This window comes from Euprymna scolopes, chromosome 7, assembly GCF_053919585.1.
Source record: "Euprymna scolopes isolate OS-2025 chromosome 7, ASM5391958v1, whole genome shotgun sequence".
Lineage (NCBI taxonomy): Eukaryota > Metazoa > Mollusca > Cephalopoda > Sepiida > Sepiolidae > Euprymna > Euprymna scolopes.
This window is the reverse complement of record NC_136488.1, coordinates 82887098-82903764: the sequence shown is the minus strand read 5'-3', so window position 1 is coordinate 82903764 and position 16667 is coordinate 82887098. Positions and strand designations below refer to the sequence as shown.

Genomic DNA, 16667 nt, shown 5'->3' with positions numbered 1-16667 from the left:
TATTTCGTCGCGTCGGGTATTATTTAACAAAAATAATGCAACTTTATTTGATTACCTTGGGTTAGAATTTGAGAGCCAGGACAAAGTGAGAGCTTCATATTTGAGAAATCACTATTCGTATATTTATTTGGAAATTCAGGACATTTAAAAAATGTGACCTCTCTGCTTCTTCCCCCCCCCTCCACTTTCTTTCTCTCTCTTGCTTCGGAAACCTGCAATCTCGCCCCCAACAACCAGGCATGAGCGACGTTCGTGTGTAGCAGTCTAGATTCTTATTTATTTGATTCTATTTTTCTTCTTTGTTTATTATTACGGCAGGCATCGACAGACACTCACCTGGACCAATTTATTTACCCCAATATCAGTTCCAAACCTAATAATAATTCTGGCTAAAATGTTTAAGAGTGCCGTCAAACCCGAAGTGCTGTGTCTCCCCTCCATCTCTTTCCCTCTCTCTAAAATATAAAAATAAACAAACAAAACAGTCTTTTTACTTTTAAGAAGGATAAAACCCAGTTTGTTAGAGAGAGAGAGAGAGAGAGAGAGAGAGAGAGAGAGAGAGAGAGAGAGAGAGAACTGGTTTTTACAAAGAAAACGGAAAAGGGAAAAGAAAGACTCTAATGGAATTGGTAGGAATGCAACGAACGATTCGAAAACCTAAAAAAAAAAGTGCATTTTCTGAGAAAAACAACGTGAGAATCCGAAGATTTGACGATTCCAGGCCCGGATGTTGACCCATTATGCTTTTTAAAAAAGATATCCAAAAAAATGAAGAAAAAAATAAATAAATATGACAGCTGATTTGTTGAGAACATTCTGTTTTTGTTGGTTAACGTAGAAAGTGGTCTCTCCCTCTCTTTCCCTCCCTCTGCTCTGCTCGCTAGTCCCAAGCTGAGGACTTGTTCTTTTAACCTACGCAGTTCCCGGTGTGTTTAAAGGTGAGTATATATTACTATATATATACACGTACATCTTCTTTTTCTTTCTGTCTGAGATTATTACCCCTCCTCTCCCCTAAAAAAAGGTGTATACAAAGAAAGACGTAAGCAGAACGGGATTTTCTCACCTCGTTGCCTTCTTCAATGCCGATCGAATAAAAATTGGTTTTGTCAGGATTTCTCTCTCCTGTCAACAACAACCACTTTCTTTCAGTCCGATGAGCCGATCTAGTTGTATGTGCGATCGTAATTTATTAACTACAAAATCTAACAGAAAACTCGTGGTAATTTTCATTATTTGTCATCGTCCCAGTTTGTGTTTGTGGACATTCTGTGAGGTAATTTATTTATTATTTATTTATTATTTTTTTTTTTTTTTTTGCATTGACCATGGCAAACATCAACGATCGCCTTTGTATTTAAAGTGAGCTACCGGCGAAAATTAGCAGAAAAGAACGTCATCAAACATTTTACCATCTAGAAGGAGCGCGGAAAAGGAAAATAAACAGACCGGGCCCCGAATGGCCAAGGAAGGTCTGATTAATGTTTGTTTGTGTTTAATACAAATTCGTTAAATTCTGTTTTAAAAAACGAAAAGAAAAAAAAAAACCCTAGTGATGACCATCGTCCCTGTTTTCAGTTCTTGCACGGCAAAAATTGTGGGTATAAAAATCGTGATGGGGTTCTGTTAACTTTCTGTTTTATCGTCACTAATATCGATGGGGGTTCCGATCTAACTTGTCTAAAACGCTGTTCTTTTCTGTCTAAGTCAATCAATCTGATTTTATTAGTTGAATATAGTGGGGTTGCATTGTACGAATAATAATATACAACAGTTATATATTAATATTGTAGCATCATATAATAGAAAACATGCCACAGCATCTTTCTGGCAATGCGCGTTTCCAGTTTTACTTTCGGCTATTTTTTTTTTTCCTCTCTCTTTTTGGTCACGAAATGAGGGACCGATGGTCAGGATATTTCACATTCTGTCTTAGTTTTCCATATGATATTTGAAATCCTGTCTTTAAATGATTTTAAAATGGAAAGGTCCTACCTTAACAGTAGGTTGCGACTACTTTATACACTGGCAACGTGGGGTGTTTTCGTCCTTTTTAACAATTTTCTTCTTTAATTAAAATGACAAATCTAACGGATATGCCCTATTCTTTAACTTGAACCTTACAAGGTTGCAAACAACTATTTGTTATTATTTACTTGCCTCCCCATGAGGGTAGAGTTAGACACAAGGTGTTTTTTTTTTAATATGCGTGTGTGTGGGGGGGGGAGAAATCCAGTTACCCAAAACGAATCGTCCTGAACTAGAAATTAAAAATAATTGACTTCGTCTAGGACGATCTCTCTTTCACATATCGAGGAGTAGGACTGATACTACATTTTGTTCCTGCTGCCTTAAAAACCAAATTGTTTGAGAATTTTTAATGCCAGTCTAAAAGTCTATTTGTTACAAAATTATTCATGAGACCATTCCCTTTTTATATTTTTATATTAAAAACAAATACAAAATTATGGTAAATTGCTCGGATTAAAGTATAGCATCTGTTCTGTCCGCGATTATTGAAGGAAAAATCGAAATCACTGTTGTCTCAACTCAAACCGAGTGTTAGCACTTGTACTGTTTATAGCATTTTCAAGTTAAATTCGATATCTTTTGCTTATTAAAATTGTTAGGCGAATGTACAGAATAGGCTTAAAAAGACACCCTCCCCATATTAAGAATGGATTTCTAAATAATAACCTTATTATTTCGGCACGCTACGTCTTCTGCATAAGTAGTCGAGTGTTTTATTTTTAAATGGGGTTTTCGAGTGCACCGAGAAACGATTTTTAATCCTAACCATAAAAAAAAACCCTACCCGATTGGAAGCTGGAGTGATTTTATGGAATTACCGAGAAATTCTATATTGGGGCAATTTTTTGTTTTTATCCTAATTCAGAGAACCCATTTGGGGAAGAGACTGAAATTTACCCACATTAAAAAACCGACCTTGTATCTAACCCTGCCCTCGTGGGAAGGCAAGTATATCTTTAGTCGTTGGCTAAGATCCAAGCTTGTTCTTATTGTCCCAACCATCATTTTCAATGAATTTATACATACATATATTTGCGAATAAAATTTAAATTTCTCGACACTTTGAGGATATTTTAAGTATTATGGTGCCCTAGAGTAAATGTGGTATTATGGTGAATACAATAATTCTAGCCACGAATAAGGTAGGCAGTTATGTTAGAGTAGACATATAGGGACGACCAACAAACCCTATTTCCTAACTTTTGATGGCCTTTGTTTAGAATGTAAAATGTGTATTCTTTTTGTAAACAAATAATTCAAAGTGTAGAATCTGTTTCTGACGCTACACTTTGTCTCTTTTGTTCTCGGTTAGTGGAGGAGAAATCCAGTACTTATGCAGATTACGAGCCGTGCTATTTTTATGCATGATTTTCAAATTAAATCCAGTTTTTACTGTATCTTTTTTTTTTTTTTTTTTAATAAATTGTCAACTGAACATACTGAATAGTTATAAAACACCTTCCCCTATTAAGAATGGATTTCTAAATAATAACATTATTTCAGCACAATTAGTTATCAGAATTCCTTACGGACTGAAGCTATTTTGATTTGTGTCCCCACAGTGAGGGTTTTGGTGAGCTGGATTTTCTCTTTATTAAAAATCGACCTTGTGTCTAATTCTGCCCCCGTGGAGAGGCAAGTATTATACAGACATTGTGTTTTCCGTGTGATCCCGTCACGTTTACGGTCATAAAAAATAAGTTTGTTTCGCTTTAAATATAGCAAGAAAGTTGCATACTTGTTATTTTTATAAGCTTCAGTGAACGTTAAATGCAGCATTTACTTATTTATTTGTATTTAGATTAAAATAAAATAAAAGAAACCAAAAAATAAAATTACGCAAAAGAAAAAACAGGAACGTTCGCCCACTTTGCTCTGATCTCTGCCTCTAGAGGAAGAAAAACACCGCTTTTTTTAAAAAAAGGCCTAAACTAAGTTACGATGACGTGATATCCAATCCCTTCATCATCTAAGCCAGAATCTTAACTTCATTTTAATCTCTGTCCAAATTTCAGAGCACGATCTTACCCCTCTTGATAAAGAGGCGAAAAAAGGGGGTAAGTTTCTCTTTTTCGAGGGCGGGGAGGTGGGGTCTCGGGATTTTTTGACAAAATTACCTTCGTTTAGGTTTTTACAGAAAACGTGCTTTTAAAATTAAATTAAAAAAAAAAAAAAAACGACCTTTACGTATTTAAGTTTGATCTGTTTTGTTTTTGTTGTTTCCTCTTTGAATACGCGAAGAAATTTCGAGATGTTTGTTTTTAAAGCTGACAGGGAGATGGTTTTTATAATTTATTTTAACACCCAGGAAACTTTAGCCAGAATCGGAGAATCGGCTTGATAATGGCTGAACGCGCTGATCGTGACACGAAAGATTTTTAGACTACAAACTGCTACCCTCATCCATTTTCTTAAATACTTGCGTTTTTTTTTTGTTTTTGTTTTTTGTAAAGAAAAATGTTCTAGCTCTTACAATTCATTAACCAATACAAATCTACTCCTTAAATGTTATACAAATATTAGAACCCTTAAAAGCAAAAAAAAGAGCGCATGCAACGTCCTCCGTGTTCAGTATTTTTTTTCTTTTCATTCATAATTGAATGACCCGTGTTGTTGATGTTAAACCAAAGTTTAAAGCTAAAGATCGTTATTGCATTTTTTTTTTTTAATAAAAAAGGAATATATGCAGGACAAATAAACGATAACAATATACTTTCTGTTAAACTAGGGAAGATTCCTAGAATTTTTTTAATGGTACGTATTTTTTTTAAAAAACCAAATAATTGCAGGAACGGAAAACTCTTTCCCTCGTTAGGTAAGGTGATAATTTGACTCGGTACCTATATTCCTTCTTGTCGATTTTATTTTATTTTCCCATTGTCTATTTTAAAAGCATTATTTCGGTATAAAGATTAATTTTGAAAGTTTTATAAATAATACTGTCCATGAAAGACGTTCTTAGAATTTAATTTTACAAGCCGGTCGGCCGGTCGGTGAAAATGGCATTTTATGGTCATGTGAGTTTCTGTTTTTTGTGTTATGTTTGTTTTATGGTACAAGAATAATTTAATGGAAAACATATTTGACGAAAAATAAAATCGTGATTATTGTAAACATATTGTGTTTGTCTAAAAGGTATAACTCGACAACCAAATCGTGGGATACAATAAGATCGGAATGACGTGCTTTTCTCAACCATTCTCGTGTTAACCTTGGATTTTCTTCTCTTAAAAATATTCCTCAACTAAGGTATTGAGATTATTGTAGATTAACACCCTCAGCTACCCCTTTCCCCAAATAAAATCAATGGGATTGTTTTTGTTTGTTTTTGTATTTTAGACGATTACGTGTGAGCACTATGAAAACTTTTTTAAATATATACAAACACATCCATTTTAAAATAGAGGATCAGCAGCATCAGCAATATTCAACGTAAAAGGATTTACTCATTTCTCTGCTATTCTAACTTTTCAGGACAGTTAACCAATTCATATATATATATATATATGTGTGTGTGTGAGTGTGTGTATGTATGTATATATATATATATATATATATATATATATATATATATATATATATATATATAGGCAATATATTATGTATACTTCGTTTTATGAAGGATCTACTTTTTAGGCGATTACCTCTGTGGGTTTACGACCTCTGCCAGTCGGACTTAGGGTTATTGATAAAATCTTTTAGCTAGCACTCTAAAAAGTTAGATGGTCCGTAAATGGTGATCATTCTACATTAAATTTGGCAATACTGAATTTTCTTGCTTACACGCCCCTATTTCGAATTCATATAAAATTTTCCATGTGATTTTATGTGACTTGAAAATTTTTTAAAATTACAACCGCTTGGTGCAGGACAGGCAGTCTATTGATGGCGGCCCACGGCTACGAATTCAGAGCAGGAACGTGTGAGCAAGATCGCCTTAAATTAATATGCGAACCTGATCCCCCCCCCCCCGTAAATGCGGTTTTGTTTGTTTTTCATGATTTTAACACGTAATCCGCCTTAAAAAAGTAGAATTTAATTGAGGTGAGCTGAGGGTGTTGATCTATAAATTTACCAAAAAAAAAAAAAGGTTATCACTACGCTGTTTTTTGCACCCTTAAATTGTTTATAATGAACCATAGTACTTTCAGACTCTGTGATCATTATTGATGTGGATTACGTCTATGTGTGGTTTGAATTTATGCTTTATGAAAAAAAATTTTGCCCCCCCACACACACACACACACAAAAAAAGAGTGGACCTGTAAATTCGCCCTCGTCTGTTCGCACTTTTCTCAATAACTACGAACTACTTGGAATTTTTTTAAATTTTGCACAAACATTAAACATGATATGAGTAAAAAAGTAACAGAACGGATTTTCTGGGAAAAGTCTGGTTGCTCCCTCTAGGGGTGCCTTTCATGTTATAATTGCTAAAAATGGCACTTTTGTGCTTATCACAAAAAAATGATGCCTTGGATTTTTATAAAACTTTCTGAAAATTTGTAACTAACCGATTTCTATATAATTTTGTTTGTCTTATACTTGATGGTAACTCTTGGGTGTGCCACAGGGTCTCTTTTAGGGCTAATAAAAACACTCCATTTTTGGGACTATTTTACCATATTTGTCCAAAATTTCTGTGTCTGTCTATTTAGCAGTTTTGCATGGTGCTGAACTCAAATTTAAATATGTTAAGCCCTTGGGGATTTTTGAGGCTAAATGGATGGGGAAATGATAGACTTGGTCATTTCTTTTTTTTTGCATGGTTCAGAACTCAAACTTACATATGTTAAGGCCTAAAACTGCACCGTTTGTTCATTTTCACCAGGATTTGACATCCCCTCGGAACTTTTGGAGTTAAGGAAGGGGGGGGGCAAATGCTGAACTTAGTCATTTTTTTTATACCTCGTTCACTGCGCACTCCCGGGGTACCACGCTTGCTTCACTGAGTCTCTAAGATGTAAGAAATACTGTGAATTAGAATTCAAGATTGATAGGGGCATACTAACTAGGAAGTTGACCAGCAGCCGAAGAGAGCATGTAGGAATTCCAAAGGCAAGCAGTTTGAGGAAAGAAGCTGGTAGGTTAGAAAGCCTTCTGGCATCTGAGGACCTCCATAGTGAAGGGGTGGGATTTTGCTACTTGTTTGTCGAGTATTTACATTGAGAGGGGCACAAGTGAAGCATATACGTCGAAGCATTGAAGTACTTGTAAAACAAGCACGCGGATGCAACAATAGTGTGGCGATGGGACAGGGGCTAGAACCTGGTAAACAGTGAAGGACCTATTAGGTTAGAAACTCTTTTTTTTTTTTCTTTTTTTTTTTACTCTGTCATAGAGGGAAAGATTAGTGGTTGGTGCACCAGCCCAGATGTGGCAGCGATACTCCACACATGGACGAATGGTGGCTTTATAGAGATATAAAATACTAGCAAATATGAGAAGTTTTCTAGCATGGTGTAGCAGGAGCCCACCTTCTTTGCAACAGATTTAATAGTATCTGCTATGTATTTATTCCACTTCATGTTACCTGTGAATGTTGGGTGCTGTCAGCCATGGCAATCAGCGGTTAGTAAAGATTCTTATAATTGTAAAAGGAAAGGAGCTTTGTCTTAGTAGCATTAAATGTAACCACCCATTATTAGCCCTATTTCGCTACATACTGGAAGTGCTTTTGCTAAAGATCCAACTATTGCCTTGGATATGTATGCATTCAATTTGCCTTCATACAATAAAAACTCCTCGGTTACAACCACTGTCAATAGTCTCTCTCTCTCTCTCTCTCTCTCTCTCTCTCTCTCTCTCTCTCTCTCTCTCTCTCTCTCTCTCTCTCTCTCTCTACCTACCTAAAACTAAATGAAACTTTCATGACCAAAGTTCCTTTACTAGAACTGTTTGCCTGTGGAACACAGTTCTGCACGGCTGCTTCCCAGCTGACTACAACAGGGCCGTTTTCAAGTTCAATCTAAACAAATTCTTGTTGAGCCACCCTCTTAAATAATCAAATCCTGCCCAATCACCCTCATCAATACCAATCATCACGGTGTTGTCTCACCATCCATCTGACTCTCATTTAGTCCTTATGCTCGACTGACCTTTGAAAATAAAGTGCAATGCCGTCAACAATATTACCCATCTCAGATGCAATTGCATCAGGAGGTAAAATCAATGTCAAAGGATCGACTCTTGAAGCACACCTGTAATGTTTTCATTAAAGAAAAATATTCTTTATATGTACTTGCTTGAGTCTTTTATCACCTTGTCTGCTGCCACCATTCTTCTTCATCATCATAGTTTTGCCTAATGGTTACTAGAAAAGAAGCTTCTTTTCATGTAGGAAAGACACAAGTCTTTTTTTTTTTTTTTTTAAAGGTTTTATTTAGTAAAGAATTGACTCAAGAGAATAAGACTAATGTCTTCCTAGCTAATTATTTAGTTAACTTTCTAACTTAACTAAAATAAGTGGACACACAGACAAAGACACCAAGGTAACATTTCGCACTTAGCGATTATCAAAGTTTTCTACATTGTTGGCCAACTGCCTTGTGCAGCACATGGCAGACTTGTATTATTAGTGATCTCTGTTGCATAGCTTCCACAGACAGACTGATTTGATAACATTTGTTTTTTTTTTCAGCTTGAAAAACATGACATTCATCATCTTTGCTCGTACCTTTGTTTTGTCTATGCTGTTTAGTTTTGACTTTATATCCTTGATTCAAACGTGGAAATAATTCTGTTTTGCATACTTTGGTTATCAACTGTGACATTCGTCAAAATCTATACTCTCTAACGTAATCACTATTGATATAATGTCCTTAATATGTAACACACCTTACACTAATTTACCCCTTATCCACAAGTGGCCTTTGGGCCTTGATAAGTGGTGACACTCTTTATATATATATATATATATATAATATAGATTGATTGATATATTGAAAATAGAGTAAGATGTTATCAGCAAATATACTCCTTAGATGCGATTGCATCAAGAAGGTAAAATCAGAAATAATTAATGTTAAAAAATCAACCCCCTGGAGTACTCTTGCATTAATGTCATATTGTTTAAATCAATACAAAATATTTGCGAAATATGAGGTTAATATAGTTTGTTTAAAGCATTGTTTAGTGCGTGTATATAAAGTTAATTTATAGAAACCAATACAATGCGGAGGTTTAACGGATTAACACCAACTGAAGCAAATTAAGAAATATAATGGTGGAATGAGCTACTCGTATCTGAATAAGAAGGGAAATTTCCCAAACCAGCATACGATACGGAACTTCCATAAGACTATACACAAATAAGAACACAATGCTGCAATATTAAAAGTATTTTAAAAAATTACATATCTTGTACTAGCTGGCAGCCCAGCATTGCCCGGTTGTACAATACGCTTAAACATAATATTTTAATTTATGCAAATTGCATATGAATTATAGTAGAATCAACTTTCTATTGATTATTATATATTATGAGGAATAATTTACCTGATGCACTAATTCGCAAAAAAAGAAAAGTAAAGGCAATAAAATAATGATAATAATTCGTTCATTAAATTCCGTCTGGGTTTGTTTACAATATCACATCAGTTGATATTTGGGCTTGATGATCAATGTCCTGGAAAAATCATTTCTGATTAATGTTTTGTTTTAAAATATGCAAACGCTGCTATTTTACAGGGTACTTCTTCTTTTATTGTAAATTGAACTCATTAATAAAAAAGATTAAAATGAAATGGGGAGGTATACTTGAGCTTGAACAGGGGATCATTCGATCTGTAGATGAATGCTCTACTGCTAAGCTATACCTTCAGATTGTAATGAATGTTTTTTTTTTGTTTTTTTTTTTAAAAGAAGAACTGATTCGCTAAAATGGCATTATCTCCCTTGGCTGGTGTAACATAAAATATTCTCTTTTAAAAATTATTTGTTATCTATAAGAGAAAAAGGTTATTTTTAAGTTTTTCGATTTTTGATACTTAACGGATAAACTTCTGTACAAAACATATCTAAGAGCACTAAATATAAATTAGCTTTGTGTGAAATATGCAAAAGATAGCTCAGCTGTTTTGGAGCCTGTGTAGAAAGAAAGAACACACACACACACAAAAAAAAATGACTTTTATATAATAGTAGAGATAGAGCTTAATACAAGGTGAATCAACAGTTTGTTCCACCATTAATTTGCTTCAGTTTGTGTTGATGCGTTACACCTCTGCATCGTATTGCCTTTTATTAATTACCTTTATATTTGCAAAATTCTTTTGAAAATTGTCACTGAAATCTGCTTAATACTTGTAACTAAATCCTTTTCCTTCTATTTTTCAGACCTTCTGAAATGATGGAAGAAGAGCTCGGAACCAAATTCAGCATGAAGAATGTGGACTTCTCAGTGATCCGTAAGGCTCTTCAAGCCAGTGGCAAAATGGTTGAGCAGCTTATAGATGGAATTCACGGTGGCAGCACGGAGATCCGTCACCTCATCTTGGAGGAATCGGACATCATCATCGAATGCAAAATATGTCGTAACCTTTTTCGAGCTTTGCCAAATTTTGTAGCTCATAAAAGGATTTACTGTTTGGATTCCTTTATGAAGATCTCTAAGGCTCCTTCCACATATTGCCCATCACCAGAAGACGTTGTCATTGTGGAACCAGAACCACCTGATGATGCCAGAGACTTTCTGAGAAATTTATCCGAAGGCACAAAGGGTTACCAAAGTGAATCAAAGATTTTTAGTGATTCAAAACCTGGAGGGAAAACCCCGGTATTTGGAAAGACGTCAGAAAACTTTTCAAAGCGTAAATCAAATTTACTTCTCTTCCAGAAATTGACAGAAATTGGTTCAGAAGAGAAAAGCTCTGGTCAGGTAAAAACTCCAAAGTCCAATTTAGAAAATTCCAAGATTGGTAACTCGGTTGCTTCTAAAGATAGAACTTCCCAACAGGAGCTAGTTTTAAAATCACAACTGGCTGATTATCGACAATTGAAGTGTCGTAAATGCAACCAGAAATTATCGTCACGTAACTCTCTGTCGCATCATATTGTAAATTTGCATGCTGAGAGAAAGCGATTTTATAGCTGTCCCTATTGTGGAAAAGTAAAAGGAAAGTTCCGTTATATTGGAGGTGTCGTACGACACTTAGGGACAGCTCATAATCTGAAGAAATACCAAATCGATAAACTGCGGAAAAAAGTGAAGGACAACTGTTGGTTTGAGGATAACTTGGATGACCAAGTACAACCGCAGAAAGGGTCGGCTAAATCGAACAAAAATAACTTGAATGGAGTCAAGTCTAGCAAAGAGCCTCACAGTCAGCTGAAACTAAAGATCAAGATCTTTGCCGATTCTGACGCCAGCAAGAAACCAAGTTATAAGATGGTCCAGAATGATAAACCGACCATTCCAGATGAAAACCCCGTGGAATCTACTGAAGAAGAAAAATTGCTAGCACTAACCCGGTCAGACACACAGTCATCAGAAGAGATAACTTCAAGTCAATTTTGTGCACTTGATGAGAAAGAACTCGAACAGGAGTCTGATCTTGGAAATGAAGCTTTACAAACTTCTGATCTATCAGATGAGGTTACCTCTGAAATTTCTGATAAAGATAGCCTCCCTGAAGTAGGGGATGAATTGCAAACATCTCATATCTCTGAAATAAGAGATTCCGGCAACGGATCCACCCTGATGAATCCGTCTATCAAACTGTCACCTCTTCATTTGTCAATGGATTATTCGGAACTTTGCTCCGTTCCAAGCGCCTCACGGGAAAGTGCTGCACTCACAACAACACATTCAGATGATTCTTCTGAACAGGACTACAAATTTGAATCTTCCGCTTCTGAAATGATTATGCAGTCACAGACAGAAGTAGCAGAATCTGAATCCGTGGAAGGAAATTCTCTGGAAAAAAGGTCAGACTTGACACTCCTGAAGACATTGAATTCTTCAAAACCAGATCAACATTTATCCATTGGTATAGAGTCAGTAAAAGATGAATCGTCTTTCAATAATTTAGCATTCCATGGCGAACAAAACGCTGTAATTAAACCACGATCTTCAAGATCGCGAATGCTGTTTGTATGTGAACACTGCAAGAAGTGTTTCGGTCAGAGAAAGAAACTCGACGAACACGCCAGGCTGTGTTCCGACTGGATCCACCAACCAAAACCATCTTCAATTTCAGAATTGCAGAAACCTAAGGCCGTGCCACCCAAGCAAGAAACTAAAAAAGAGAGGCGAGATTTCATAATTGAACCCAAAAAAGCAATTCGCCGGAATATAGAGCAGCCAGCAGAATCAATTCTGGTCGATTCTCCGAAAGACAACACGGCTAACAGTTCGCCTGATGGATATAACAAAGATAAAGTGCTCTCAATGATTGATGGCAAGGCACTTAAATGTCTCGACTGCAACCAGAATTTCTCTAACCAATCACATCTGAGACGTCACGCTGTACGACATCTCGGATGGCGCCGTTTTAAATGCAAACTCTGTATGTTTACAAGCTACGATAAATCGGAGACAAAGACTCATATTAAGCGATGCCATCTGGGTAAAACCCATGGTCTGACGACCAAGAGTGTTGATTATTACATTGTTGATTTGAAGGCAGATAGTTCCAAGTCGCTGAACAAAAAAATTGCAAGCAGCTCAAGGTATTCTGATAAAACTGCAAAGCAGTCTTCCAAAAAGAACCACCCACTGAAAAGTAACGGTCATTCTCTGGGAAACTTTAATGGCACAAAGTGTAAGGATTCCGACTCTGAACATCCGGACTCTCAGACGCCTTCGAAATCAAACGACAAAAACGAGAAAAAGATTTCCTTTAAGATTGTGCCACCTCTGTCGAAAACCATTCGTACATCTCCGAGAAAACCAGTTCCGAAAATTGATCGGATGTCTTCTCTTTTCCTCAAAAAATATTAGTGCATATGACTGTGTGTGTATGTATGTATGTATATATATATATATATATATATTTATATAGGCGGGGGGTTCAAATACAAAATGAAAATTTCAGACAAAATGGAATATGAGTGTATGGAATTGTGGATATACATACCAACAGATTAGTAAAAATTAAATACTTAAACACATTAAAGCAGAACAAAAAAGTATTTTGGTCAATACATACTTTCTGCTTTACTGCTGTTTTTGTTCCCTTATTTTTACTAGTCTGTTTTCATAATAATCTTATATACTATTCAATACACTAATATTCCACATGTATGTGTGTGTTTGCATGTATGCATATTGTACAAAAGGACAATTTTTGTTAATGTTAAAATGTTTATTGAAAAAAGTACTTTTCAAAATAAGTGGATAGCATTGACTCTCTTCAATTTTGTCTCGCATACATAATATATTTATATCAGTCTCTACCATAAGTAATTATATAAGCTTTGTTTCAAAATGTAATACGAAAGAAATATGCAACTGCAATGTAAAAACTTACAAAGAGTGCGCCAAGTTTAATTTCAACATGAAACATGATATTTATGAAAACACTATGTTTATTAAAACATTTATTAAATCTTTGTGTGCTTTCCATGGATCTCAAGGCACTTTGTTAATCTTTAAAGAACTCAGCATCATATTTTACCTCCACAGCTCCAACGGCACTTTAGCAATGGCAACTCTGATTTTGTTCCTTGAGTTGAACAATGCTAAGGGGCTTTGCTTTCATGTTCACTGCAACCTCTCTTTTTCTCTCACAGACGTGATGTTACTCATCTCAGTCTTTTCCATAAATACTGTTATTGCATGTGTTCTTCAGAGTAGTCTGATCTATTCTCTCCTTCCTTTGTTTCAGCTCATTTGATGTGATCTCCATCAATTCGGAACTCTCTTCCTGCTGATTGTTTTTCTCCTACCTACAACCATTTTCTTTTTAAGTCCAATAGGTATATTCTGCCTTTGGAATAATCATCTTTTGTTCTTTTTATCTCCTTACATTAAGTGGCTTCATGCCTTGTCTGGAGCAATTTTCATGGAAAAACAAAACAAAACAAAAAAGACTTTGCAATTCTGAATTTTTGAGATGAGATGTAAATGCTTGTGTTATGTTTAATCGGACTATTATTCTCATCTTGGGTGCTATTAGCACAACGTTTCGACCTTCAGATGTTGAGAACATGCTTCTTCTCCTACTAAAGGAGTTTTTCCTACTTTTCCAGTAGGAAAAGAAGCATGTTCTCAACATCCGAAGAAGGTCGCAGGTTGCAGCGACCGAAACGTTGTGCTAATAACACCCACGATGAGAATAATAGTCTGATTAATCAACATAGCACAAGCAAAAAAAAAAACTTTGTCCTTGAGAAAAACTTACAAAAAAAGGTCGAGGGAGGTCAAATATGGTGAACGAAACTGCTAATCAACTGGTCTATGCCTATCCATTCTCTGACCAGGCAGGTTGCTATCCAACCAGTTTCAAAAAGTGCAGCATAAGGACTGGTGCGACTATCCTGCTCAAACTGCAGACCCTCTGCACTATCTTGCTGTTGTAATAACAACAAAAGCTGCTGCTGTGTTACATTTTCAGGAACAAAAATAAGCGTCTTTATACGTACGTGCATCCTTTATACGTGTGGGGTGTTTGTACATGCGTGTCTGACGCTTTCACTTTTCTTCATCATCAACGTTTGGTCTAGTGGTTGCTAAAAGAACAAGTTTCTTCCGATGGTAAAAGCAGACACCAGGAGACATTCGTTGAAAGTTTCTTCAAGATTTTGTTTGAAGAGAATTGACTGAGGAGAAAGAAAGACTAATGTTTCCTTAGCTAATTATTAACTTAACTGAAATGAGTGACCTACACAGACAGACATTAAAGTAACATTTTGCATAGCTTATCAATTTTTTACATCATTAGAGATGACTCATTCACAAGGCTTCCACGGAGAGACTGATTTTGAAACCTTTGTTTTCTCTTGCTCGAAAAACATGACGTCATCATTTGTCATCTCTTCTGTTTTGTCTATCATTTGACTTGCTGTGCCGTGCCTCAAATTTACATCACCCATCTCTGGAAATGATTCTGTTTTGCAGATATGGGTTATCATGTGACCCTTATCAAAATTTACACTATCATATGATGTACAGTCCTTAATATGTAACAGTTGTAGCACAACCAGATAACTTTGTACAGTCACTGTATAATTACTTATGGCAGACTATATATATAATGATGTTTGTGCTTATGCTTGTATATGTATCTAATTTCAAAGATGTTTTTGGTGTGTCGTTGTAATGGTATCACCATAAAACCAAAGCACCTTTATGTTTTTAAATGGGTAAACTTTGGGCACAAGTTCCTCAATACTTATTAACCCTTTGAATTCTGCTGAATTTTACAAACAACAGATTTTTCAAATTTTAATGAATAGATGATCAGATCAGTTTCAGCCATGTTGTTTGCCCCTGTGTCAAACTACAGCAGTTCAAAACAATTTTTTTTTTTTTTTTCACATTTTTAAACTTGAAAAATAAATAAAATTTTCTTTGTAAGGTAGACAATTCATATTATGTTTCATCTATAATATGAGTGTATGGCATAATGATGTTGACAGACCAGTTCATATTGAGCCTGGTCAGTACTAAAATGAGTAATCATTTGGGAATTCCAAGTGCTGTATGTGCTCTCTGCTTATCTTGGCATTGCTTCCAGTCATCCTGAACTTCTTCTTGCCACCGGATTCAAGCAGTGCCGATTCAGGAGAGGTGTGGTTGGAGATTGCACAATCCTTGCTTCACAATTTCATGCTGAACTGAGGCATTGATAATATGAGTTATCCCCCTTGCTGACTTTTTATTTTTATTTTTAGTCAGACTAGGTAATTTCTTAAATGAACTGTAGCAAAGTAAGTTATTATATTGTTAATAACATGGTACAATGATAATAAATGAAAATTGGCTTGTCAGAAACAAATGTTGATTTTTCATTTTCCGAGCCTTTTCTAAAGTATGTAATATTGGAAATAATAAAAAGTACATAAAAATAATTTAAGAATCAAAAAGAAAATCACCATAAAACAAAGTTTTAAAAAGTATTCCTTATTGTTTGCAATTCTTCCCAATGTTTAACATGATTTTCAGTATCTCATTGGTACCTTTGGCACCAAAGTCAACAGAGTATATGCTATTATTGAGATAGCTTCTTATTTGTTTACATGGCATGTTGCTGTTCCTGTGCAGTTCTAGGAGGTTTACTTTCTAAGGCTTTACCTTCTCATCCTTTGGGAAGGGGCTAATTTATTCCTAATCACCTGAGGCGCCCGTTCACCAAGGCATGCTGAGGGGGTTACCCAGGCATTTTTTCTTTTTTATAGCATTTTCACCCCAAACAAGTCACAATGCCATTTTTATCTAGGGTGGGGTGGGGGGGTACTATCTTAGACATAAATTGCAGGGATACTATGTAGGGAGTTGACCAGCAAGATGGCTGTTTACATTACACTTGAACTTCTGCATATCAATACAGTCGGGGAAGCAGGAACACGGAAGGGAGTTCCAAAGTCCAGCAGTTCTTGGGAAGAAACTATTAGAGTAGAAGGCTTTCTGGCATCTGAGAATCTCTACTGTGTAGAGGTGGGATTTTGCTGCATATCAGGTTTGTCGGGGTATT

The 16667-nt window shown here is 35.7% G+C and overlaps 1 protein-coding gene across 3 annotated transcripts; it reads left to right on the top strand.

Annotated features, from left to right (window-relative positions):
* Nucleotides 1–201: 201 nt before the first annotated feature.
* LOC145279806 (uncharacterized) lies at nt 202–16092 on the top strand. Of its 3 annotated transcripts, none has more exons than XM_080131155.1 (2): nt 202–938; nt 10369–16092. In XM_080131155.1, the coding sequence occupies exon 2, from the start codon at nt 10379–10381 to the stop codon at nt 12971–12973; it is 2595 nt and encodes an 864-aa protein (XP_079987281.1). In that variant the 5' UTR covers nt 202–938; nt 10369–10378; the 3' UTR covers nt 12974–16092. The 3 variants fall into 3 exon arrangements, with proteins under 3 accessions (XP_079987281.1, XP_079987283.1, XP_079987282.1); XM_080131157.1 differs by lacking the exon at nt 202–938 and adding an exon at nt 1043–1276; XM_080131156.1 differs by lacking the exon at nt 202–938 and adding an exon at nt 3926–4088.
* Nucleotides 16093–16667: the final 575 nt, after the last annotated feature.